General features: G+C 36.5%; 2 protein-coding genes and 1 pseudogene across 2 annotated transcripts in view; 1 reads left to right on the top strand and 2 right to left on the bottom strand.

Annotated features, from left to right (window-relative positions):
* The window catches only part of LOC107654616 (ubiquitin-protein ligase E3B-like), an 18,272-nt gene extending 10,992 nt beyond the window's left edge, over positions 1-7,280 (bottom strand). The window contains exons 1-14 of the mRNA XM_016441768.1: positions 7,182-7,280; positions 6,485-6,612; positions 6,100-6,274; positions 4,462-4,579; positions 4,307-4,366; positions 4,100-4,204; positions 3,847-3,943; positions 3,670-3,755; positions 3,345-3,427; positions 3,118-3,223; positions 2,879-2,999; positions 1,786-1,963; positions 1,483-1,652; positions 118-285 (exon numbers count right to left, since the gene is read on the bottom strand). Of these exons, the coding sequence (XP_016297254.1) occupies positions 118-285; positions 1,483-1,652; positions 1,786-1,963; positions 2,879-2,999; positions 3,118-3,223; positions 3,345-3,427; positions 3,670-3,755; positions 3,847-3,943; positions 4,100-4,204; positions 4,307-4,366; positions 4,462-4,579; positions 6,100-6,260 (1,453 nt within the window). The 5' untranslated portion in view covers positions 6,261-6,274; positions 6,485-6,612; positions 7,182-7,280. The remainder of the gene's footprint in view (positions 1-117; positions 286-1,482; positions 1,653-1,785; positions 1,964-2,878; positions 3,000-3,117; positions 3,224-3,344; positions 3,428-3,669; positions 3,756-3,846; positions 3,944-4,099; positions 4,205-4,306; positions 4,367-4,461; positions 4,580-6,099; positions 6,275-6,484; positions 6,613-7,181) is intronic.
* Positions 7,281-7,832: 552 nt separating this feature from the next.
* Positions 7,833-13,423, top strand: kctd10 (potassium channel tetramerization domain containing 10). Its single transcript, XM_016441767.1, has 7 exons — positions 7,833-7,932; positions 9,077-9,290; positions 9,409-9,578; positions 10,611-10,697; positions 10,774-10,826; positions 10,916-11,111; positions 11,767-13,423. The coding sequence occupies exons 1-7, from the start codon at positions 7,930-7,932 to the stop codon at positions 11,983-11,985; spliced, it is 942 nt and encodes a 313-aa protein (XP_016297253.1). The 5' UTR covers positions 7,833-7,929; the 3' UTR covers positions 11,986-13,423.
* A 229-nt stretch (positions 13,424-13,652) lies between these two features.
* The window catches only part of LOC107654594 (unconventional myosin-Ih-like), a 12,954-nt pseudogene continuing 2,292 nt past the window's right edge, over positions 13,653-24,314 (bottom strand).

Below are 24,314 nucleotides of genomic sequence, written 5' to 3'. Positions count from 1 at the left end.
AACCTCTTTTCCAGGATGAGGATAAAACATTACTGAAGTGGTTGCTTGTGTGAATATGCATTATAGGTCTGTAAACAGCATAGACTTCATAAATGGTTTCATGCGAAAAGCATGTACCTGTGAGAATCTGCAGGCGGATCTGCGTGAGTGTGGTGAGGGCCGTCTGATACAGCACACAAATACTGCACACCTTCTGGACTTCAGCCGAGTCCACACGCTTCCCTCCGACCGGTTTCAGGATGTTCCGCACAGATGCAGACTTCTGGAACGCTCGCTTGAACAGATCTATACGTGCAGACAGAGGGTTCCCCAGGTTCCCCAGTGAAAACAGGATGAAGTGAGACCTGATGACTTGCAACACAGTACTGTTTGACTTTGTATCACACACCAGTGCAGGCATTTTGACACTCCGTGTTTTTACCGTTTTAGGCGCGCCACCGAAGACAAATCTACTATGCTTGTCCGTGTTCCACTCGGACCTCGCGCGCAGAAAACATCCAGTCAAAAGTGGAGTGAGTTCTGTTTCGTGGCTTCGAGTTTTTAATACTGTCTGTCTTTTTAATATCAAGAATGTCCTGCTCTTTACAGTCTCATTTTTTTGCTGTTATTACCACAAACAAGCTACAAATCTGAGTTCAGGAGCTCTACGTTACCATATGTGGTTTGCTGTCGTGACTCTCGCAAACAGCACTGAACACGCATTTTGGCCAGTACAAAAAATTTATTATTATTTTAAACCTTTTATCAGCTTATGTAGGCTCTACAACAAAGGAATTGCTGATCTCTAGTGATGTCTTATTTTTGTAATAGCTCATTTGTTGGAAAAATCAATAATTTTGACCCATACAATGTATTTTTGGCTATTGCTACAAATATACCCCAGCGACTTACTCCAGGGTCACATATTTGAAGGCCCCTCAAGATATTTCTGATACTACTGCTATTGTTTACAGAAACCAGGATAAACAATATATTAAAATATTAAAATAAAATAATTATAATTAAAATAATTAATTTCCATAATCACAATAACTTACAGTGACACATTGCTGCCACACACACATATTATTAAAACGTCATTATAAAAATTATATTATAATGTTATATTGTTAAAACATCTTTTTCTTGTTAAAATGACATTTTTTCTCGTAATAACGAAATATTATGTCATGAAAACGTTGTCATGTTTTTCCCGTTATAGAAGATATTATATATCGCTGTTAAAACTACATAACATCTCATTTGATCTCGTGTGTCAGCAATGCGTCACTGTAATTGAACTGAATGTTCTTCATAGTTTAAATTTTTTTTTAATTAGTTTTTTTTATAGTTTGTGATTACAGGTTTTTAATTTATTTATTTTTCTTCTGATAACCATTAGGACAGAGTCCATGTGCAATCAACTACCAAATAACATTTGTTCTATGCGTCCTGTAACAATAGAAATGTTTAGCAACTAGTTTAAATATAGGGGTTTCTCACTTTTGACAGGCAGATTATTCTGTAATGAGCTTGGAGGAGGAGGGGGAGGTGGAGTGGGATCTTGAGTTTCTAGCTTTTTGCTGAGAACATCACAGAAGAGAGTACAGATCACTGGAACTCCCCACAGACACTGTAACTGCTTTGTTACCAACGGCATAGACTCATTAAGCCTGAAGAGACCGCAAAGAAAGAAAGAAGAAAACAAAGGAGTGAAAGAGAAAGAACGCTTAATAGGATGACACAACAGAGAAATCCAGAAAGTATAATCAATTGCTGTATTTAGTCAATATAACATTGACATACCCATAGTCAACAGTCTGGGAGAACCAGCCCAACACTGGGTGCCAGTGTGTGAGATTGGATTTCTTCTGAGACACATATCTCTGACAGTATGACAACATATCGGTCAGATCCTTGACAAAGTGACCTGCTTCCTGCTCTAGAACTTTTACATTAAAGTATCCCAGCTGAATAAGGTTACCTGGAAACAAAACATAGAGAGACGATGAGATAAATCAGGGGTCGGGAACCTTTTTTGACCAAAGAGCCAATTTTTTTATTCAATAACGCTTTAATAATAGTAACTTTATTAGGACCATGGAAACTAAAATACACAAATATGCAACAAACCGTCAAAAATTGTGCAGGGCTTTTACTCTCTCTCTCTCTCTCTCTGTCTGTGTGCGCGCGTGCGTGTGTGTGTGTAAGAGACTGAGTGAGTGAAAAATAATGCACGGTGCTTATGTCGACTGTATTTATGTGAATACACACCAGTGCAGGCATTTTGACACTCCATGTTTTGACCGTTTTAGGCGTGCCACCGAAGACAAAGTCTACTGTGCTTGTCCGTGTTCCACTCGGACCTCGCGCGCAGAAAACATCCAGTCAAAAGTGGAGTGAGTTCTGTTTCGTGGCTTCGAGTTTTTAATACTGTCTGTCTTTTTAATATCAAGAATGTCCTGCTCTTTACAGTCTCATTTTTTTGCTGTTATTACCACAAACAAGCTACAAATCTGAGTTCAGGAGCTCTACGTTACCATATGTGGTTTGCTGTCGTGACTCTCGCAAACAGCACTGAACACGCATTTTGGCCAGTACAAAAAATTTATTATTATTTTAAACCTTTTATCAGCTTATGTAGGCTCTACAACAAAGGAATTGCTGATCTCTAGTGATGTCTAATTTTTGTAATAGATCATTTGTTGGTAAAGGGTGAGAGATCGAGCCATAGGTTTGCGACCGCTGAGATAAATGATCAAGAAATTATAAACTAAGAATGAAAATGGCCCAGCAGTGCAATTACATCCTAAGAACTGATTCCGTTCACCAGTCCACCGTTGTTCTGTGAATCAAATACACACTCCAAGAAGTGTGTGTTTAAAACACACATGCTTACCCAGTAAGCACAGAGTGTGGCTTCCTTCCAGACAAACACAGATATCCAAGCACTGCTCCTCTCGACTTAAAAACAAGACAAACTTGCGGAAAAGGTCATGGGTTTGGATGGTGACCATACACTGAAAAGAGCACAAATACAGACAGGTGAAATCATATTCTCACAATTTTTGTTTTGACTTTGTAAGATGTGTGTGCAAATGAGGCGTTATTGTCTATCTGCATGTGTTTATTTCTTACATCTGGAGTGAGTGTGTTGAGGTGCGAGATGAATGCCGGAACAGACATGATGTGGAGAAGGAAAGACCTCAGCAGGTTGTCTGAGAAATGTGCAGCGATAACAGGCCTGAAACACACCAGAATCAAAAGCTCATCACATTATCGGTCACTTCACAGAAATAGAGCTACTGATGTAATCAGACTGTGAGATGTCTCAGACAGCAAAGCCAGTTCTCATGGCAACCGACCTGAGTGACAGCGTAAAAATGGCAGTGAGGGTTCCTTTGGAAAGGGAAGGTCTGGATCTTGCCAATCCATTTGTCAGTAGAATCTGCAAACAGCAAAAAAATTTATATTTTGTTTTCACAAAAACATTAAGCAGCAACTTCTTAACATCGATAATATTAAGAAATGTTTCTTGAGCATAAGAGTAAGATAATATGATGCTTTTCACATCAAATAAAAAAACACTTTTCTATGTTTTTGAAAGAAGTTACAGTGTTAACAACACTATAATTTATTCAAATGATATGCTATCAGCCTGTGACAAGATTCTGATTGGATGAGTAGTACCTGAAGAACAGAGTAGAAGCCCTTCTGATTGAGATGTCCCATGATGTTCTCACAAATTCTGTTTAAAGCAGGCTTGAGGGCCTCTCCTTAAAAAAATGAGAGAGGAACCTTTAGTAGGATTCTATGCGTTTTAACCTGTAAATCATCTCATCAGCTCTGATCACATGTGACACGAACCCTTCCCTCGGATGATTTTCCATGTCGATGTATCAGTGAAGGTTATCAGCATTGTCAGGTACAGCGTCACTAATTTATTATCTTGCAGTATGTCAGGCTGCAGAGAGAAACAGAAAGCAGGAAATAAGCATTCTTCAAGAAGCACTTCCTGACCGTATGTACAGATAACTGAAAAACTCACACGGAGTAATTTAAAAAGATATTCAACAAACAGATCAGATGTGTATTAACTAAGATTATCACAAGGAAATACCTTCAGTCTTTTCAGAAATTCACAAGAGACCCAAAGCACATCTTTGATCTGTTTCAGCCAGGGGATGGTGAGATCTTTTGAAAGGGCCAGGGATACATACCATACCTAGAAAAGTAATAGTCTGTCACAACAATGCAAAATTGCAGAACTATTATAACGTACGATACGATAAAGTATATTTTAGTCATCGCTTGGTTAAAAACTTACTTTAGGTTCATTCTCCACATCCATGCTACTTAGTATGATTCTACACAGCTTCTCAAACCTCTGTGTAAGCGAGAAAAAAAACAATGCCATCAATAATAATAGACAATATTTAAAATCCTCTTCCAATAAAAATGTTAACATTGCATGATGCTCACCAACTTATCATCCTTGCTCAATATAAATAATAATTTTCTAGCGATTTTGAAGATGGACAATGCATTTCTTTTTGTTGAACCGGCATCGCTGACTGCAATGAAGTCATCGACCTCTTTCCTAAAACAGAAAATGTGAAAAAGTGATAAATCTGTGTCAGGGTACATCACTATGCTGACAATACATTTTCAAACAGCAACTACTGTGAATGCCATAAAATTGAAAGTAAAACTGAAATAAAAATAAATTCAAACTATTTAGAAATATTAAAAAAAGACAAATTAATAAAAATGACAAAAGCACTTAATTTAATTAACCTGTTAACTGTCGGTTCAACTTTTTGAGCATAGAACTTAAAATGACATTTCCAACTTAAATTGGTAGAAATTGTGAATGCTTTGGAGCACAGACTTAAGGTTGGTCTCTTTTTTAAAGAAGACACTTGGCAGATTATTGTAGAAGTGAAAAAAAGTTATAAAAATTACATTACAAACAAGTTATGGAAGTTCAAGTTTATGAAAATATAACATGTAAAAATTCAATTATGAATATTTTATATAAAATATATATTTTACAAAGCATGTTTTACTCTAAAACTGCTAGAAAATTAAAACCAAAAGTCTGAACAAGTCGTGTTCCAAATTTGAGGTTGATATCTCAAAAAATGAGCTTTCAGTGCGATTTTGTTTGAGCGTAGTACCAAGCTTTTCCACTAGATGACCATCAAACCCCATTAGTAACCATATAAGGGCACCTCCATTTCCATATATGGTTTGAGTGATCTGAAACATGTTTTTCCATACTTTTCTCAATAATTATGAAGCAGACATCACATTCAGAAGTATTAAGGGCAGTATGGCAGTATTTGATTTCAATTCAACCTCTAAAAAACATAAAAGACATACGACGAGAACCTTAGGCCTATGTTACAGTTCACGCTGCATCAAAAATGGAGAATCTATTGTTTGTTTTTCTTTATAGTCAAACCACTTTTAGACCATTTTTTCTCCAAAAATAGAATGGATGTTATCTTTTGAACACTTGACATGAAAATGAATGGAGGTATTTACTGATTTTTCATGATTTACATATGTGCATCACTATTTCAAGATAAAGGTCAGAACTCGCTCTCTGACTCTGATGAGCACTCTTCTTGCAAGTTAATAAATTACAGTTGCTCTGTAAAATATTTCAAAAATTAGTCACGAAATAGGAAAACTAGAGTCTTTAAGCTTTCGAACGATATATAGTTTGTCAAGATTACTTTAGGTTCAGACTAAGATATTACTTTTAAAACATGTAATGACAAGTGGGCCAGTGACAGTTAACAGGTTAAATTATTAAAAATTAATCTAAAGTCAAAATGAAAACTGAAAATTTAAAAACCAAATTCAAAATATTAGTCAAATTAAAATAGTATACTAATAGTACTAAAATAACATTGGATCCAACAAACAGCTTTTTTTTTTTTAATAGTATTTACATTATTCAAGAAGTATTTTAACACAATTAGCACTTAATTTTCCTGTGTTGTTTTAGTCCTAATTTTTACTTTTTTTTATCTCTAGCCAACAAAGTCAGCAAAGACCTTTGACTGAATGGTTTAACTATTGCAAAGAATGGTTCATTTCAGTCCTAACCTGATTTCTCTTTGCAGTCTGCAACGGCAGAGAAATCTTCTGACCAGAGCCTGGATTTGTGTGGCAGCATTCTCTTTCTCTTTATAACCTTTCCTTTCCTCCCGGGCTATCCTGGCTTTATCCAGGAACTGGGATTTGGAGGTTTGGGTAGCGCTGAACATGTTTTCACTCCAAACTGTGGGTTAAACATTATAATAAAAAGTGTCATAGCCAGGAACAAAAATCTACATCACACCTGAGAGCAATCACAAAGCAGAGGCTATGCATGCAAGTACAAACAAATTGGAAAATTATTTTCAAACCATGGTAAGTAATTAAGAAAATGAATGTCTCTCATTTACAATTTCAAATCTATCTTACATAAACACACACACACACATATTACCTTGCCCTAATGTAGTGACTGGTAATACTTCTGCTCCACAGGTCACATGAATACTATCACATATTCACACTTTTTGTTCTGGAGGTCCATTGGACTCTACAGAATAGAAGAGCAATTTTCTTTGAGACCTTTTATTAATGTAAGAAAATCAATAGCGCTTCTTTAAAACAGCACAAATGATCCGTTGATTTAGGCACATAAGTCAAAGTTTGCTGTATTAAAATAATTTATTAAAATGACTGGAAATGATATGTTATAAATAAAAGTACATTTTAATTGGCTTTTTAAAATAAAAGACAGCTTTAGACACATCAACCGATTATAACAGCAGAAAGTGAAATCAAGATTTTCTGACAGCATTATCAGACCAAAACAAGGCAGAGCCTTTATATCATTAACTAAAAAAGAGGTGACACTTTGATTACACAACAGGATGAGCACTCTACGGAAACAAAATTAACATTTAACATCTGGTTTAAATTTGTAAAAAACGTACACCAACATAAAAACAGTGAACTGTGAATTAATTGTACCTACAGAGACAATAACATTCGGACTAGCTATCCTGCTAGCAAATACTAACACAGTTGCAGCATTCAGCGAGCTGGCAACGCTTGGGGAATGCTGTCACTTGATAAATGTGTTTCAAATGGAAAGTAAAGAAAGTCTTTAGGGGGTTCTCGAAGGTTTCATTTACCTGAGCGTTTGAGAATAAATGCAAAACTGATGTAAACAAAAGAGCGACCCAGACGCCGCAGCTCTAATCCATGAACGGTGTAACCTCCTAATCCTTCCGGAGGAACATTTTCGTTGGGACAATCCGCATTCACACAAGAAACATGGCTCGTACTTTTTATTTGTCGTAGTGCATTGATATCGTTTCATTGTTGAAGCGATATTACACTGGAATATTTTAAACGTTTTAATTTGAGGTTTGGGACAGCAGGGAGCTGGGATTTTGTACCAAGCGGAACTATTTGTGATACAGTTTCTCTTCTGTTGATGTAAACATACATTGGGGACATGCAATAAACAACTTTAAAAAAAAAAAGGTCAAAGTATATTTGCTAATGATTTGCATTTGAATTATTTTGTTGTTTTTATGATTTAAAAAAATCATTAAAAAAATTATGTTTTAAAGATATTTGGCGATACAGTATATCCTAAACATATGTATCCAAAAACATTTTATTATGGCATCTAAAAAGTGTCTGTGAACTGATGCCAACACTACATCAGTGTTGCACTAATATTGGAAATCGTATCAGACACAACGTTCGTTGTTAAATATTTGTTATATATAGAATCCCCGGCACTCACAAATTAGTTACACACACAGGAAGTGAGAAAATTGAATGACAGGACATTGGACAGCCCAGTCTGGGTCGCGGCCGGAAGTGATCTAATTCCCGTTCCAAGAGGCCCGAAAGACTCGGGGAATTTCTATGGTAAATAATGACATTTGTCTTATGTTTAATCTAATTTGTAGGCTTCTGTTGGTGTATATTTTAATTATTATATATTGTGGCGTGTAATTCACTTTTTTTACGAGTAAGTTCGTGTTTATTTCCGTAAAGGAATTGAGAGAACAAGATGGTGTGCTAGTTTAGCGCTTTAGCTCCTCTAGTTGGCCTTTTCTTATGAGTAGCTTTAAATTAAGTGATGTTTTTTTTTCGTATTCAGGTACGAATCATGTATATACGCAAAACAAATATGTACAGGAATTAAATGAGCCAAATCTACTGGGTTTAAGAAAAACCATCACAGCAGGTTTTGTCTTTAAATCAGTCTCATTGTGCTGTGAACGAGTTTCTCGTTGAAGGAGAGATGAGTTATCATCACGATTTAATGTTTTACAATCAGTTTGTGTTACATTTAATAGAATTTAAGAGACTTGTGGGAATGTGAGAAGTGGTGCGCCTAGCTAAAACTCTTGAATATGTGCATAACTTTTTTGAATCTCTTATATTCAGAACTAATTTTTTTATTTGTCATTTGAAGAAATGTACCCTCACTGTGTTCATACACATTTCATAAAACTCATAATTATAGGGTTGCGTGTGTGTGTGCAATGTAGATGCATACACTATTAATCCCATGAGAGAAATGTCAAGTCAAGTTGAGCTTTATTGTCATTCTGCTACATGTGTGGACATAATAGTGGAACAAAATGTCGTGTCTCGCAGGACCACGGTGCTACATATTAGTTAACATAACATAAACGTAAACAAATAGAAGTTAAGAAAAACAATTATAAACATAGTTAACAGTTAACCGTCTGACTATACATAGGCCTATACTATAAAACACGCATGATCTGAGACTGTACAAGAACTTTACATAAATACTGTACATGAAATTGTGCAAAAGAGATATTTTGGGGGAAGCAGTGCATAGTGCAAGATGATTTGTAGTGCAATGCACAAGTAAACCTATATTATCATATTGAGTCTTTGTAGCATGGAGTGTTTATAAAAAGTGTCTAATGTACATACAGAGAAAAGAGTGTGTTTCTATATGTATGTATGTATATATACTGTATATATGTATTATCTATTTTATGAGTCCTGCATTTTCCTACCTGATTTTCAGGAAGAGATGTCAGGAGAAAGTGTGGTGAGCTTGGCTGTGCCGGCAGCTACAACACGGACCACCTCCTTCAAGGGGTCCAGTCCCAGTTCCAAATATGTGAAGCTGAATGTCGGGGGAGCGCTGTACTACACCACCATGCAGACCCTGACCAAGCAGGACACCATGCTGAAGGCCATGTTCAGTGGCCGTATGGAGGTCCTAACTGATAGTGAAGGTAGATGTACTGTAATAGCTACTGCAGAAGAGTTCATGTAATATTATGAACCATATCGATACAAATGTGTGCTTCTGCGGTGTCCAAGTCACACTTTTCACCTCTGATCTTTCTCCAGGCTGGATTCTGATTGACAGGTGCGGGAAGCACTTTGGGACCATCCTGAACTACCTGAGAGACGGAGTCGTCCCGTTACCTGAGAGCCGGAGGGAGACGGAGGAGTTACTGGCAGAGGCAAAGTATTACCTGGTGCAGGGCCTGGTGGATGAGTGTCAGGCGGCATTACAGGTACAGTACCGGCTACAACACATTTAAAGGTCACATATTTTACACCTTTCTGGAGTTTTATTTTAGGGTTTGTTGTCCTTAAGAATATATATTTGTGGTATAAGTACCAAAAACCATCTCAATATATTTTTACAGCTCCTCTCTCAGGAGCTCTGCTAAGAACAGGTCGATTTTGGCCTGTCTTTTTTTTTGGCCGGTCGTGTTGTTTTCTGAGTGACGCACGGCCAGGCCAACCACAGGTTACTAGGGTCATGTGTCCTGTAGCCTGCTGTGGCTTGGTGATACTCACAAGTAAGGTCAATAGAAATACTGGTAATGATGGTCACTGCTGAGGGAAATGTTGTCCGGCATACATGTTTGAGCCGAACTCAGACCCTGAATCGGCGACGATCGGCGACCCCCAGTTGTCTGGAGCCAAGAGAATACATTTCATTTATTCACATATAAAAACTGATCAACACGCATATATAGAGCACACCAGATATGATAAACAGAAGCTCAACCGTACGTACATGATGCGTGAGTGCAAACCTCACTGGTTCATGCAGAAGTTCAAATGTACTTGTTTTACACATCATGATAATGAACCTTGTTGGTTCTTGTGCATCAAGCAAGCACATTTGAGTTTCCATTTTTGATGTTCTTAATGTATGTTTATATGTGAATAAAAGTAAATTAAATGTTCAGCATATAAAGTGATTGTCTTTTCAGAAGACTTGAATTAAAACTTCAAATTGTTCTTGAAACTTTTTGAAGCATCACATTTTTGGTGTAACTGGCCAAGAGAAATCTCTCAGATTTCATTAAAAATATCTTAATTTGTGTTCTGAAGGAGAGCAGAAATCTTAGAAGAGTTTGGAAAGACATGAGGGGAAATAAATGTTGACAGAATTTTCATTTTAAATAAGCATATTAGATGTTCTTTTAAATAAGCATATTAGATGTTCAAATATTTTTTTAAATAAATAATTATACTTTTTTTTTTTTTTTTTTAGATTATATTCTAAATTTCTAGTTTACAAATGTTTTCAGAACAAAGATGCGTATGAACCATTCTGTAAAGTTCCACTGGTGACATCATCTAAGGAGGAACAGAGGCTCATTGCCACTGCAAATAAGGTACAAATGCTTTATCATGTCAATCCTAAAGGAATACTATAATACTATACTGACTTGTCTTTCTGTGTATATGCAGCCTACAGTCAAACTGCTGTACAACAGGAGCAACAATAAATATTCATATACAAGGTAAAGTGTTTAATTTCTTATAAGGCTTGGGTTGTTGAGAAGCTTACTGTTGAGCTTTTACCTGATCAGATTGCTCTTTCTCTTTGTAGCAACTCTGATGACAACATGTTGAAGAACATTGAGCTGTTTGACAAGCTGTCTCTGAGGTTCAATGGCCGAGTTCTTTTCATCAAGGATGTGATTGGGGATGAGATTTGTTGCTGGTCCTTTTACGGCCAGGGCAGGAAGATTGCAGAGGTGTGCTGCACGTCAATAGTCTACGCCACTGAGAAGAAGCAGACAAAGGTAAAGGGTTATCTGTCCGTCACATGATTAAAATCAAACTTTTTATACAGTCTAGCATTTTCTCTGTTTTCAAAACATGAAATCTCTTCATTTCTGGGTTAAAAAGTTTTCAGTCACAGCATTAAATGTTGCATGCACAGCATTCTCTGTTTTCAAAACATGAAATCTCTTCATTTCTGGGTTAAAAAGTTTTCAGTCACAGCATTAAATGTTATTTAAATGTTAAAAATAAATATATACCTTATTATATTGTTTTCCCATACAAATATCTAAACATCCTTGGATTTATACTTGAAACAAGCAGTTGGGCAACTCTGGACTTTGATTAAATCAATACATATAATTTCGATTCTCAAGTAAATTGTCTTGATTTACAAAACTTATGACAGAATTTGCACTGTAAAATTATAAATTAAATGAAAAAGTATTAAATATCTGTTGGAAGTTGTATTTTCAAACTTTGATGTATTGAAACATAACTCATCATTGTGAGAGCATATTGCTGGATTGTTCAGTTTAATTTATTCCTTAGATTGTCTTTACTTTGTTTTAAAGTCTCAAATTAACCTTTACAAAACCCAAAAACAAGAAAAAATTTGTCCTAAATGCTTCTGATAGGTTTATATGACTCACTTTTTTATTCCCTCCATCACAGGTTGAGTTCCCAGAGGCTCGCATCTACGAAGAGACCCTCAACATCTTGCTCTATGAGTCTCAAGATGGCCGCGGACCTGACAATGCACTGCTGGAGGCCACAGGGGGCGCCGCAGGGCGTTCCCACCACATCGACGAGGACGAAGAGAGGGAGCGCATTGAAAGAGTGCGGAGGATCCACATCAAGCGTCCTGATGACCGCACTCACCACCACCAGTGACCCTGCAGTTTCTCCTCTTTTCAGTGCCTTAACAACTACCAGCGCTTCGGTTACACCCCTCTGTTTGCACACGGACACGTCAGTTAAGTTTATCCTGAGTCTGCTTCCTTAGAGAGACAAAGGGATGCTCACAGAATCGCTAGTATTGATAATGTTACATGAATGTAGCATATAGGGCAGTGCAGCATTGACCTCATGTGCATTTTTGAGGACCTCTCTAAAAAGATACTATGATGGTGTAAATGTGAACAGAAATGCACAACAGATGGTTAGTTTTACTGCATTCGTGAACATGTTGCCCTATTTGCTATTCATAAAGCAAATTCCAATGAATATATCAAGTCGATCAGCTAATCTGTCATTTACTTGTAGGTTTGCAGCAAATGGATATTTTCCAAATTTAGTTGTCTGCCGTAATATTCTTGTATTTGACATTATTTACCATATTTTTTCTGTTCGAGTGAAGACTGTAGGGTTCCTGGTGCCTTATAGATTAATCCTGTTCTTTTTTTGTTGTGTGATAGGCGTTGGATTTTTGTGGTGTTTGAGTTTAGTCTATCTCTCTTTTCTTGTCGCTCTGAACTGAAGTGTTAGAGCCAGGATTTCACAGTGCTGACGGTGTGTCTTACTGAGATTCAGGAAGTTTAACCCATCTTGAATGTCAGTGTGATTTGACAGTCAAGTGATCAGTGAATCCAGTGCAGGAGGATATTATTATTGCCTTATGAGAGGAATTCAATCCATAACTCCCATATTTTTATACTGGTTAGAGAAGAGTGTCATACAAATACTTAATCTGTCAATTTTCATTTTATTATGCTTGCACAAAAATATCCATGCACGCTGTCACTTGAGAATTGTACGTGCTGGATTTTTTTGACAGGTCTGTATGAGTTTGGCCTATAGAGGGCAGTGTAGTTTTATGGTGTTTTCACTCTTGTACATGAGGAGGAGGCACTTTTAAAGCAGTAGTTGTCAAATTTTCTATCCCCTTCTAGCTACAATCAGTAAAATAGATTATGCTATTAAATAACTTTCTGCTGAACTGTATTAAATTCCATCAAGTTAATTACGCTTCTGGGTTTTGAAAGTGATCTCATTCAAGCAAAGAAACTGAGATGCAGTCAGAAGCGTTCGGATGTATATCTGTAATTGAGAAATGGACACCAAGTATGAGTGTGTAATCAGAGACCGGACCACGTCAAAGAAGCTCCAGGAAGTACGAGAGTACAGGCTCTCCTCTGCTGCAGCGTCACAGATGGTTTGTGATTATTAGTTTTATTAAAGGTGTATTTAAACAAAATAAAAACTTTGAAATCTGTAATACTGTAGAGAGGTCTGTACAGACGTGCACATGAATAAAAATGTTTTACATACAAATTATTTATACACACGTTAGCACGAATAAAGATTTCTACAAATTTTGTAGATCAAACTGCGCATTTGCTTTGTATTTTATTTCTGCGGTTTGTATGTATTGGTATAAAACAATGTTATAAATATGGCTCAACAACAAAGCATGAACATGACCAAATAAAATATTCAATTTACAAGAAATGTCATCAAGAACTGAAACCAGAAGGGCAGCATTTATGAAAACAACAAAATATATATAATTTTAAATAACCGTTTAGCTGTAATTTTCCATTTGTACACAGAATGCTGCTTTTAATCTCAATATACTGAGTGTGTGATAAGTGTGTGTCAGTTTGGGGGATGGAGAAAGATCTCTTCTTCCATAAGGGTTTCCCTCATGAAATATACACAGACTTGGTGACCTCCTTTAGATCATCGAGACTTGACCCGTGGAGCCACCTTTGATAATGAAAGAGTCTAAGTACTGGAGCAATAATGTTACATTAAGCTGAAATACGGAAATAATCACTTACCACCATAAGATGACCATTTTTGCCTTTATAGATCATAGGTTCTTGACCAGTGCTGAAATCCACACCACCCTCCTTGCATGCCTGGATCTCAAACTTGATGCTGTGAGAAGATCAAATGTTAACACACTGTGTCCAACTGAACATTACAGGTTGAAAAATAAGTGCTGGCCACTTTACCTTCCCTGAACAACCTTGATGTTATTCTGCTTGTTTGCAATCATAGCCAGTTTGGTCAAAGCTTCAAACAGGTGGTCACACTGAAGTACCAAGTCCCCCTTAGATACAGTAAACTACATTAGTACTTGCAAAGGTATGGATTTGTGTATCATGAAAGTCTAGCGTTTACATAAGCGTGAAGCCTGGTTTGCTCACCTTCTGTTTTGGATCATTCAAAGCAACGTGGAGGATCATGACAGAGTCGCCCAGATTACTGACAGAAGCACCTGTGTACACAAGATAGATTCACTGTGGACTTGGTTCTCGCTGCTTTGCAAATAAATGCTACAATAAAACACACATGCACATCATTCAAAAGTTTGGGGTCAGTAAGATTTAAAAAAAGAAATCAATAGTTCTATTTACCAAGGATGGATTAAATTGATCTTAAGTGTTTATAATGCTACAAAAGATTTCTATTGCAAAAAAAAATTTTTTTTTTTAAATAAGCTGTTCTTTTGAACTGAAATGTAATATTACTTTGTATTTTTTTGATCAAATAAATGCAGCCTTGATGAGCATTAAAAAATCTTACTGACCCCAGAATGGTCTCAATAGTCCAAAATTGTACTTTTAGGGGTACAACATGCCCTCAAAAGTACACCTTTGTATCTTATCTACCTCTAATGGGTGCATATTGGTACCTTAGAAGTACATTGTAGTCCCTTTAAGGTACTAATATGCACCATTTAGAGGTAAATAAGGTACAATGTTGTACCTTTGAGGATACCGCCCTGGTGAGAATGCTACAGGGGAGTAATTAAAAGGAGACATCTTTACGAGTGCTGTAATGTTATTTTATTTCATTGAGTGACTACACATATCTACCCTTCGTAACCCACCTTTTAGAGAAACATAGTCCACTCTCTGCTTGATCTTAGCCTCCTCTACCAAATATACAGCAGCCTGACTGAGAATAAGTTGCCTTGGTCTGGGTTTAAATCCATTTCTGTCATACTTCACTACAGGAACGCTGTACTGCAGCGAGAGAGCGTGTGTTTAGGTGACATATGTAGTTCTTATTCTATTCTGTATGATTGACAGTTGGGCCTCAAACATTATAAAGATTCTGATTTACCTTGATACGTTCATGATGTATAGTCTGAAGAACCCTCGTATTGATGTCTTGTTCATCTAGTAAATGAAAGACAGTACATAAGACATGCAAAAGGATCTGTGCAAAACTAATTGTTGTTTATGTAAACTACTGACTGATTCTAGTGTCCACAAATGGAACAGCAATGCTCGAAGGGTAGCTGTCCTTCTTTCCCTTAAAGATGGCACTGGTTACTACTTTTTGTTGCAGCTGTGAAAAGACATTTTCATCATTAGACAAAATTTAAACATGCTGAAACTATTTTAAAGACTCAAAGGCCTGTGACAACAGTAATAGTGACCTGTGCTTTTTTCTGCGGCGTAATTCCCCGCACGTACTTCCTCACCATCATTCGTGTGTTCAGCTGTCGCAGAATCTCTGAGGTCTACAATCACAACAGCGCCAAAGACATTCCCAGTTTAAAATAATACTACACATGAACGTTTGAATACAGTGGCCTCACATTCAGACAATTAAGTTGTGATGCAACTTTTAATGCAATGGAATTCATAGTTTTATAAAAAAATTGTCATTAATTACTCACCCTCATGTCCTTCCAAACCTGTAAGACCTTCGTTCATCTTCGTTCTATTTTTGTTTTCTTTGCACACAAAAAGTATTCTTGTAGCTTCATAAAATGGTTGAAGCACTGATGTCACATGGACTGTTTTAATGATGTCCTTACTGCCTTTCTGGGCCTTGAATGTGTCAGTTGTGTTGCTGTCTATTCAGGAACAGAAAGCTCTCGGATTTCATCAAAAATATCTTAATTTGTGTTCTGAAGATGAATGAAGGTCTTACGGGTTTGGATGATGGAGTTTTTATTTTTGGGTGAACTATCCCTTTAACGTATCTGTTTAGCTGTGCATTCCCTTATTGAGCATTGTTTCTGCACTGAACTGCTCACACTACACTTTGTTTTTATTTCTCTCTTCTCTTCTTATGTTTTTATGTATGCCTCTTCATTTTAATATAGATCTTATTCAATTTATGATTTCATCTTTTTATTTACTTTTTAAAAATGTTTTATTTATTGATTTTTTTATTCTCTATGTATCCTTTTCATGGTTTTAGTAACAGAGAGTTTCTGAATACCTCTGTCATGACTGGGGGAGGTGTCAGCCATGTGGTCTTGTCCAGGACAGTCTTTGGTAAGTTGTCTTTCAGTCTATTTAGGTAGCTCTGTCGAACGAAGGCCAGGTATTCGGAGTTGTCAGTAGATTTTGCCTCACAACGTGTGGTGTAACCCTTAATAAATCTGCATGGATAAAAATCATGTCATTATGGGAATGCCGTCTCATCACTTAAAGGGATAGTTCACCCCCGCTCATAAATGATGACAGAACTTTCATTTTGGGGTGAACTATCCCTTTAAGTGAAAGGGCATACACCTGGTCAATCAAATGTGTTGATGTAAAAAAAAAAAAAAAAACACATCCTCCAACAACTCCTTGGAAACTGTTCCACGATCTCCAACGTAACCGGCATCCGATCCTCACCATCAGAACTCAGATAAGCACCCTGGAACCATTCACTGTGTTGACACTCACCTGCCTTTACACACCTATTCCAGTCATCCCCTTACCCAGTCAATAAACCATCCTGATTTGCACTTACCTGTTGTGTCTGGCCTTGCTTTGTGACAGTATTGTTGGCTATTGCTACAAATATACCCCAGCGACTTAAGACTGCTTTTGTGCTCCAGGGTCACATATATGTATGCTATTAAATATACTTTATGTTGCAATGAAGTGTCATAATATTCTGTAATATACTATAAATATCAGTTAAACTATGAAATCAATAAATACTGTTACTTACCAGCTTCTTTCTGTTTTCGAAACTCTCCTTTGGCTCTGTAACCTTTGTATTTGGCCTGTATTTTTGTAGCTGTAAATGCAACATTAACAAATGCTTAATAAAAGGGAAAAAAAACATTTAAAACGTCTCTTTTGAATTCTCTGTTGCTTACCCAGTTCATGTTTGCAGATTTCAAAGGCATCTTCTGTGGCAAAAAGTGTCCTGGCATATCGTATGAATATCTTTGTCCTTTGAATATGACAGAATATGAAGGGTAGTTCAGGTTTGTGTGATGAGAATACAGATGCTAATTTTTCAGTATTAAATTGTGAAGGTACTGTAAAAGCCTGAAAGCGCTCACCTGCCCATTTTATACTCATCAGGCTGGTAGCCTAAATGTTGCACAAGTTTTTCCACTCCCTCTGCAGGTACACCTCTCCAGTGGGGCCAAGTGGCAGGACAAAGAGCTTTGTACCTTAGGAATGTTGCATCAGGTGGGCATTTTAAGTCTAATAAGTGTAAAAGTTAAACAGCTTTCATATTTGAGTATGTAAAATGGCTACTGTACCTCTGTAGAAACACCTCATATCTACGTCGATAAGCAAATCCAGCTCGTCTGACCCTCAGGTGCTCCATTAGCCCCAGATATTTCACCTGGTGCCTGACCAGAACTTCATCGAACTTGCCTGTGATGGAAAGAGAGGACAAACAGAGTAAAAGAACCTACGCACACACGAGTTCTTAGCATCAACATGCACAAGTTTCTCACCTGACTGTTTATTGTCATTGGACTTGAGGCAGCGCACATACCACGCTTCCTTAACAGTCAGAATCTCCATCAGCCGCAGAAGACTGTTCTTAAACTGAGTAGCCACCTACAGATTTCATTTCACAATTCATTACTTAGATATGATGTGAGCTGTCAAAGAAGCAGTTTATTTATTTTATTGTATATTTTTAAAAATTAATATTTCATGTTTGTTTCAGTGGTCTTGATTCAAAATAGTAGGCTACAGTACTCATACAATACAGCAATTTATAGAAATTCTATGACTTATGAATACTGTGTGTATTGGAAGTATGGAAATAATTCCTTGATCACATACAAAATTAGAATCGAATCTGTGACTGAGTTTCCAATTTCTTTATTTTAGGGCTTTCAAAACGATTAATCACATCCGAAATAAAAGTTTGTGTTTACATAATATATGTGTGTATTTATATGAAGAGTTCATTTGCAAAAAAACGATAAACGCCACTTAAAAAAAAAAAAAATACATAAAGCACGATCTGAACCCTAAACACGTTTTGTCAAAAAAGCAGGTTTTGTCCACTTTCAAGGCATCGTGAGTTTACGTTTTACCACAGAAGCCGATAATCGCCCTTGTTGTTTTTGAACAGAAGCCGATAAATCCATTTTAGCGAATCAGCGCGCTGTATTCGGGTCAGGTGACAAGGCTACTTTCACTTTGAAAAGACGTGCTAGCTGAGAGGAGTTTCATCAAAGCTGACTAAAAATGATCGAGGATGGATAATTTCGACGAGTTTGATGTATCTGTGATATCTTCTTCAGGGCGAAAAAGGAAAATAAAAGCTGAAACGTTTTCATGGAAGCTTGCAAAAGCAGCGCGTTACAATGGAGAGGGAAAAGCGTTTCAATGAACTTTAATTTAGTAAATTACCTGTATTTGTTTAAGTTATTATTACTTATTCAAAACAACCCAACTGCAGTCTGATTGATATTACTTGGAATTAGGGATATGCCGGTATCAAATTTTCATGTTGCGATTAATTGCTAATGCTTTTATCACGGTATGCGGTATTATCACAATATTGAAATTTAGTTAAAAAAAAAGTGCTGTCATACAGTATAACAGGTTTAATAACTTTTTTCTTATAACAAAAGTAACTGAACATTTAAATGCAATACAGAAAAATGTATAAAGTTAAAAGTTTTACACAGATTAAAGTGCAAAAGAACTATAAAGACCAATAGGTATCACTTTACAATAAGACCCCATTAGTTAACCTTAGTTAATGCATTAACATTCACAATGAGCAATAGCTACATTTGCTACAGAAGTTATTAATCTTTGTTTAAAAAATACAAGTCTTAGTTCATGTTAGCTCATTAAATAACACAGTCGCAACTTTCGATTTTAACAACGTGTTATTAAATATTGGAATACCTAAGATTAATGAATGTTCAGAAGAATTTTTCATTGGCAGTTTATGTTAACTAATGTTAACTAATGAAGCCCTAATGTAAAGTGTGACCGAACAATAAAGAATCAAAACACTTTCTAACAATATCTAGGGCATGTTGTAGTACAGATTAAAATGTAACATTTTTTTGAAAATAAATAGCCGATTAAGTCTAAATATTTAATTATTTAGTATTTAGTAAAGTATTCTTAAAATGCATTCATAATTCTGAATAATTTGTAATATATAATTATTCACGGTATTTAGAAGTGCCCACGGTAACAATATATCGTGCATATTCATTACCGTGATACATCGCATTACCGAATACCGGAACAAGTCTAGTTGGAATGCGCAATAAAAAAAAGTGATTTCTGAAAAAAATAAAATAAAAATGAGTTATCGTTTTTTTGCAAATTAGCTCTTCATATCTATAAATAAATACATGTATGTTTAAGAAGAATATGTAATATTTATGTATATATAATATAAATCATGTATAAATAGGACATATGGGTACCAACAATACAATGTGTGCAACTCCCATTTCATCTTTAAAAAAAATTACCCATCCTTACTAGCTTATGAAAACAATTTAGTGTACAGTAATTGAGTATATTTCAGTATTTTTCGCACAGCAAGTGGACTCACTGTCTCAGGCCTTCTCCTGCTGTCTCCCTCAGTGGCTGGAAAGCACTCCTGTATTATAGGGTTCTTTGACAGGCGCATCACCTGTTGGTTACACACAAACAAATGCACATATAAGGAAATTTACTGCCATTAATCTTGTAGGGCCAAAAATAAGAGAATGCAAATAATATGAGCCATTTTCCTTTCATCCACCCTGACCAGCATTATCCTTGATTGTACACCCTGTGCACTTACATCTTTGATGTTCTTGTACAACAGATCATTGTTTTTGTCAATGAACCCTGTTGAAAAGGACAGATCATAAAAAAGAAAAGGTTGTGAAAGCCGGAAAACATGTTTCTGAGGTATACTGACATCTGAAATGTGTTTTTGTGTGTCTTCTCTTACCCACAACACAGTAGGTCACCTCCCCTGCATAATGAAGAAGACGAAAATCGCCTCTCTCCAGAGACTTGCGGGTCTTCTTATCAGCCAGTTTATGCCTTCAGTTCATAGAACAGTAAAGGTAATTGCTCTCACTAGACCAAATTAAAATCAAGTCCCTAAAAATGTCTGAATGAAGTGTGGAAGTCTTCATCCTGTTTCAGTTGGATAGAGAAATATAGCAGGGACTCCAACACTGCGTAAAACTGACTTATGCTTAAAGGGGTCATATTATGCGATTTCAATTTTTCCTTTCTCTGCTGAGGGAATACATCAACTTTTTACCGTGGACGAAGCGGAGTCCAGTCCGGGGTCGTCACATGTGGTTGCCGCTCATTCGTCGGATCTGCCGGGTGCGCCATTCTCGACCCCACCGCCTTTGCTCACTCTAGCCTGGCCTCAGCGCACGCTAAGCTGGGGCTTCGGCTCACGCTAGGCACTGGATAGCTGGCCAATCACAGCACACCTCGCTTTTTCAGAACGATGAGCTTTGTAAAAATCGACGCGTTTCAAAAAGGCAGGGCATAGAGGAGAAACAATAATGTACAGTATGTGGAAAATAATGTGTTTTTTTACTTTAAACCGCATAAAGACGTTTCATTACACCAAATACACAAAATAATGTTCTTTTTAGCAACATCATATGACCCCTTTAAATTGCACATCCGTTAATATAATAATTTGTGTTTGTATATTTATTATCTGTACTGATAATACATATAATTATAAATACAATACAGTACAATAAGTACAATAAATTTGTACTTAATTTCATTCTTCTCCTGTATTTTGCAAGTTTTATGGATGCATGTTTTCTGGGAGCCCTACAACCTTGACATTGCTCATGCTGAGGTCTACTAGTTAAGTACAATAACATGGAGGTCCTTGGCACTCACTCAGTAATTCAGGAACTTAATTTGTATTTGACTTGGATAAAGAATGAGTAACACAACATCACAATCTCTCCGTCTCTCTCACTGCTGTGCACTTTCATCAGGGCGTCAGTCAATGAAAGGCTTAAGAGAGACAATGCAGCCAAACCAGGGGGTGAATGCTTCAGTTTCAAATACGACAAGGTCTGGCTGATTCTTCCTCATCAGAGGCTTGTAGTGAAGAATCAAACTGCTGATAGTTTCTAGCGCTACTGAATTAATTAAAGCAGAAGCCACATACAATATTGAGGTAGTGATCAAACACAAACTCACGTTACAAAGTGGGGATGATTGCCCATTTTCTCTTCAAGCTTTTCAAGAAAAGTGAGATCCGTGGCATCACCCGGCCTCATACACTCCTCATCCTGAAATACCAAAAGTTCTCTTATGCAAATGGTCCAGTTAGATGCTCCAACAAGTAATCTTTTATTTCAAAAAGTGTCAGAGAAGTACATTATATCTATCTACAGTATGTTACATGTCAGTGTGTAAAGACGGTTTACTTATTATTCCATACCAACACAGAGATGATTCCTCTGTGCTTCTCTTCCACCAGATCACAGATGATTTTATTGTTGAAGAACTGCACCGGCTCCCACTGAAACAGTGAGAGAAATGGACCCTTATTCTCTTACTCAAGCTCAGCATATCATTCTATAATAATGTTGGATGATGGATGATCGATTTGTTTGAGCTCACCCCAATTCCTTCTGCCTCATATTCCTCCTGTTCAGACTTCAGCGTCAACTGAATGAAGAGCTGCTGTAGCTTCTCATTGCAGTAGTTAATGCAGAACTGCTCAAAACTAAGCAAACAAAAAATTAATAAGATCATACACACAAATTATCTATCTATCTACACTATATTGCCAAAAGTAATGGGACACCCCTTCTAACGAACAAGCTTGACTACTTTACATTCTACTTGACATTCTAGGGAATTTTGTGCTTCTGATTTTTGTTTCCAACAGTTTGGAAAATACCCTTTTATATTCTAACATGACAATGCCACTGTGTATAAGGCAAGGTTCAAAAACAATTGATTGATTCAGTCAGTGTGGAAGAACTTGACTGGTCTGCATAAAGCCAAGTCCTAATCCCAGCTGAACACTCCAATAACTTGTACATACATTATATGGACAAAAGTATTGGGACACCCCCTTCTTTAGAACAGAAAAAGGTACTTCCAAAACCGTGGCAACAAAGATGGAAACATAATTCATGTATTTAAAAATTGTATTTCCATCTCTGTTGCAACATGACTGTACCCATATGACTAAAATAACTGTACCCATATGTAGTAGTCATTGGTGTTTGGTGATGAGTTTTTGGCTCAAGGTCTGCACCTAAAGTCACACCAGAGGTGTTCAGCTGGGATCAGAACTTGGCTTTCTGCAGAGCAGTGAAGTTCTTCCACACTGACTGACTGAATCAATCATTTCTTTTTGAACCTTGCCTTATACACAGGTTAGAATATAAATCTAGAATATCATTATATGCTTAAACATTAAGATTTATACTCATGTAAATTGCTAAAGTAGTCAAACCTGTTCATTAGAAGGGTGTCCCAATACTTTTGGCAATATAGTCTATCGATCTATCTGTCTGTCTGTCCCATTTATTTCCAAACACATACCTGTTAACAAAGAATACCTCAAATCCATAGATGTCTAACAATCCAATGACTGTCTTCCTCTCAGAATCCTAAGAGAAAAAAAGGCAAGTCATTTTGGTTTCCATGATAGTTCCTTTAAATCCATCTGGTAGAATTTAGTAAAAAGCAACAATATTTCCATCTCTTTAAAATGGAACAAGACACATCCAGTGACTTTCAAATGAATTATACCGGGAGATTTGCAATGTAACGAAACATTGGCCTCAAATGGTAATTATTTGAACATTTTTTCCTGTTGTCCTCTTACTTTATTCTCCAGAGATTCATTGATCCTGTTGACTAGCCATGTGAAGGCACGGCCATAGATGGCTTTCGCCAGGGCATCTCTGGCATAGATAGCATGATCAACAGTAAATGGACTCAGAACCTGGAGGCCAGAAAGACAGCTGTCACCTGCTACAAGAATGATTTTGGATAAAAAAAACAGTGCATCATCCCATTACAAAATTATTTGACCTCCTCTGATTTGGCTTCAATCTTCCTGAATGTCAGAGCTTCATGAAGGACCTGTACATGGATCCCTAACAGCTAAAAATAAACACAAAGGAGCAATGTTACTCATATATCACTTAAGAGCATGTCATTGTAAAATAGTATTTAACATAATTAAGAAAATGTATATAATAAATCAACTGACCTTAGATACCCAGCGCAGTGCTGCATTAGAGTTTAGAATAGCATAACCTTTGGTGTCTCCATCAAAGTGCACATTCCCCATGTGGAGCACACTAGCTATAATCCCAAAGAGGTGCTGAGATATTAAAGATAAAATGTATCTGTTTATGATCAAAGTACTTGCAGATCAGAACATTTATACACAAAAATGGTGCTTCTCCTTACCTCAATGTCACTAGCATCAAAGTCAATGACCGATAATGCGTTTTTAACAGTTTTCCAGTCATTCTTGTCATTAATGGAGCTCACATTCGAACATTCTCCCTATTAAGACAAAAAAATTATAAAAACACTGGAGAGTCTGATTCTACATAGATTTAACTTCTTATGTTGTGGTGTCACTTAATACCGGTATTAGCGACAATTGTGATATTTAAACAATGAAATATCGTTATCATGTTAATTGGAGGGTGTTGCAATATATTTAAATATTTAAATATATTATAATATTTAAATATATATTTAAATAATGAATAGTACACATAGACATAGTATGACACATAATAATCCATAGCCATTATGGAGCGCTAAACTGAGAGTAACATGTAATTCGTTTCGTTCATACTCAGTGCCGGAGGGTACATGGGTACATCAAGTATTTTAATAAGGATATGTATTTATAAGGTAATGCTAATTGACATAGTCTTTATCACTGTGTATAATACAATAAAATAATATTCTGTAATTCATTCTGTATAGGGCTGCACGATAAATCGCATGCGATATTTAACGCGCATCTTATCAGTAAAGCCGGTTCTGTAATCAGCG

Source organism: Sinocyclocheilus anshuiensis, unplaced genomic scaffold (genome assembly GCF_001515605.1).
Source record: "Sinocyclocheilus anshuiensis isolate Anshui unplaced genomic scaffold, SAMN03320099.WGS_v1.1 scaffold799, whole genome shotgun sequence".
Taxonomy (NCBI): Eukaryota; Metazoa; Chordata; class Actinopteri; order Cypriniformes; family Cyprinidae; genus Sinocyclocheilus; species Sinocyclocheilus anshuiensis.
The sequence above is the reverse complement of the archived record's forward strand: the minus strand, read 5'-3'. Positions and strand labels throughout refer to the sequence as shown.

What these genes read in the sequence shown, in the direction of transcription:
- kctd10 (XM_016441767.1), top strand. An exon ending in TCATTGCCACTGCAAATAAG is followed by an intron (nt 10,698 to 10,773) that starts GTACAAATGCTT and finishes GTGTATATGCAG; the next exon opens with CCTACAGTCAAACTGCTGTA. An exon ending in CTGAGAAGAAGCAGACAAAG is followed by an intron (nt 11,112 to 11,766) that starts GTAAAGGGTTAT and finishes CCTCCATCACAG; the next exon opens with GTTGAGTTCCCAGAGGCTCG.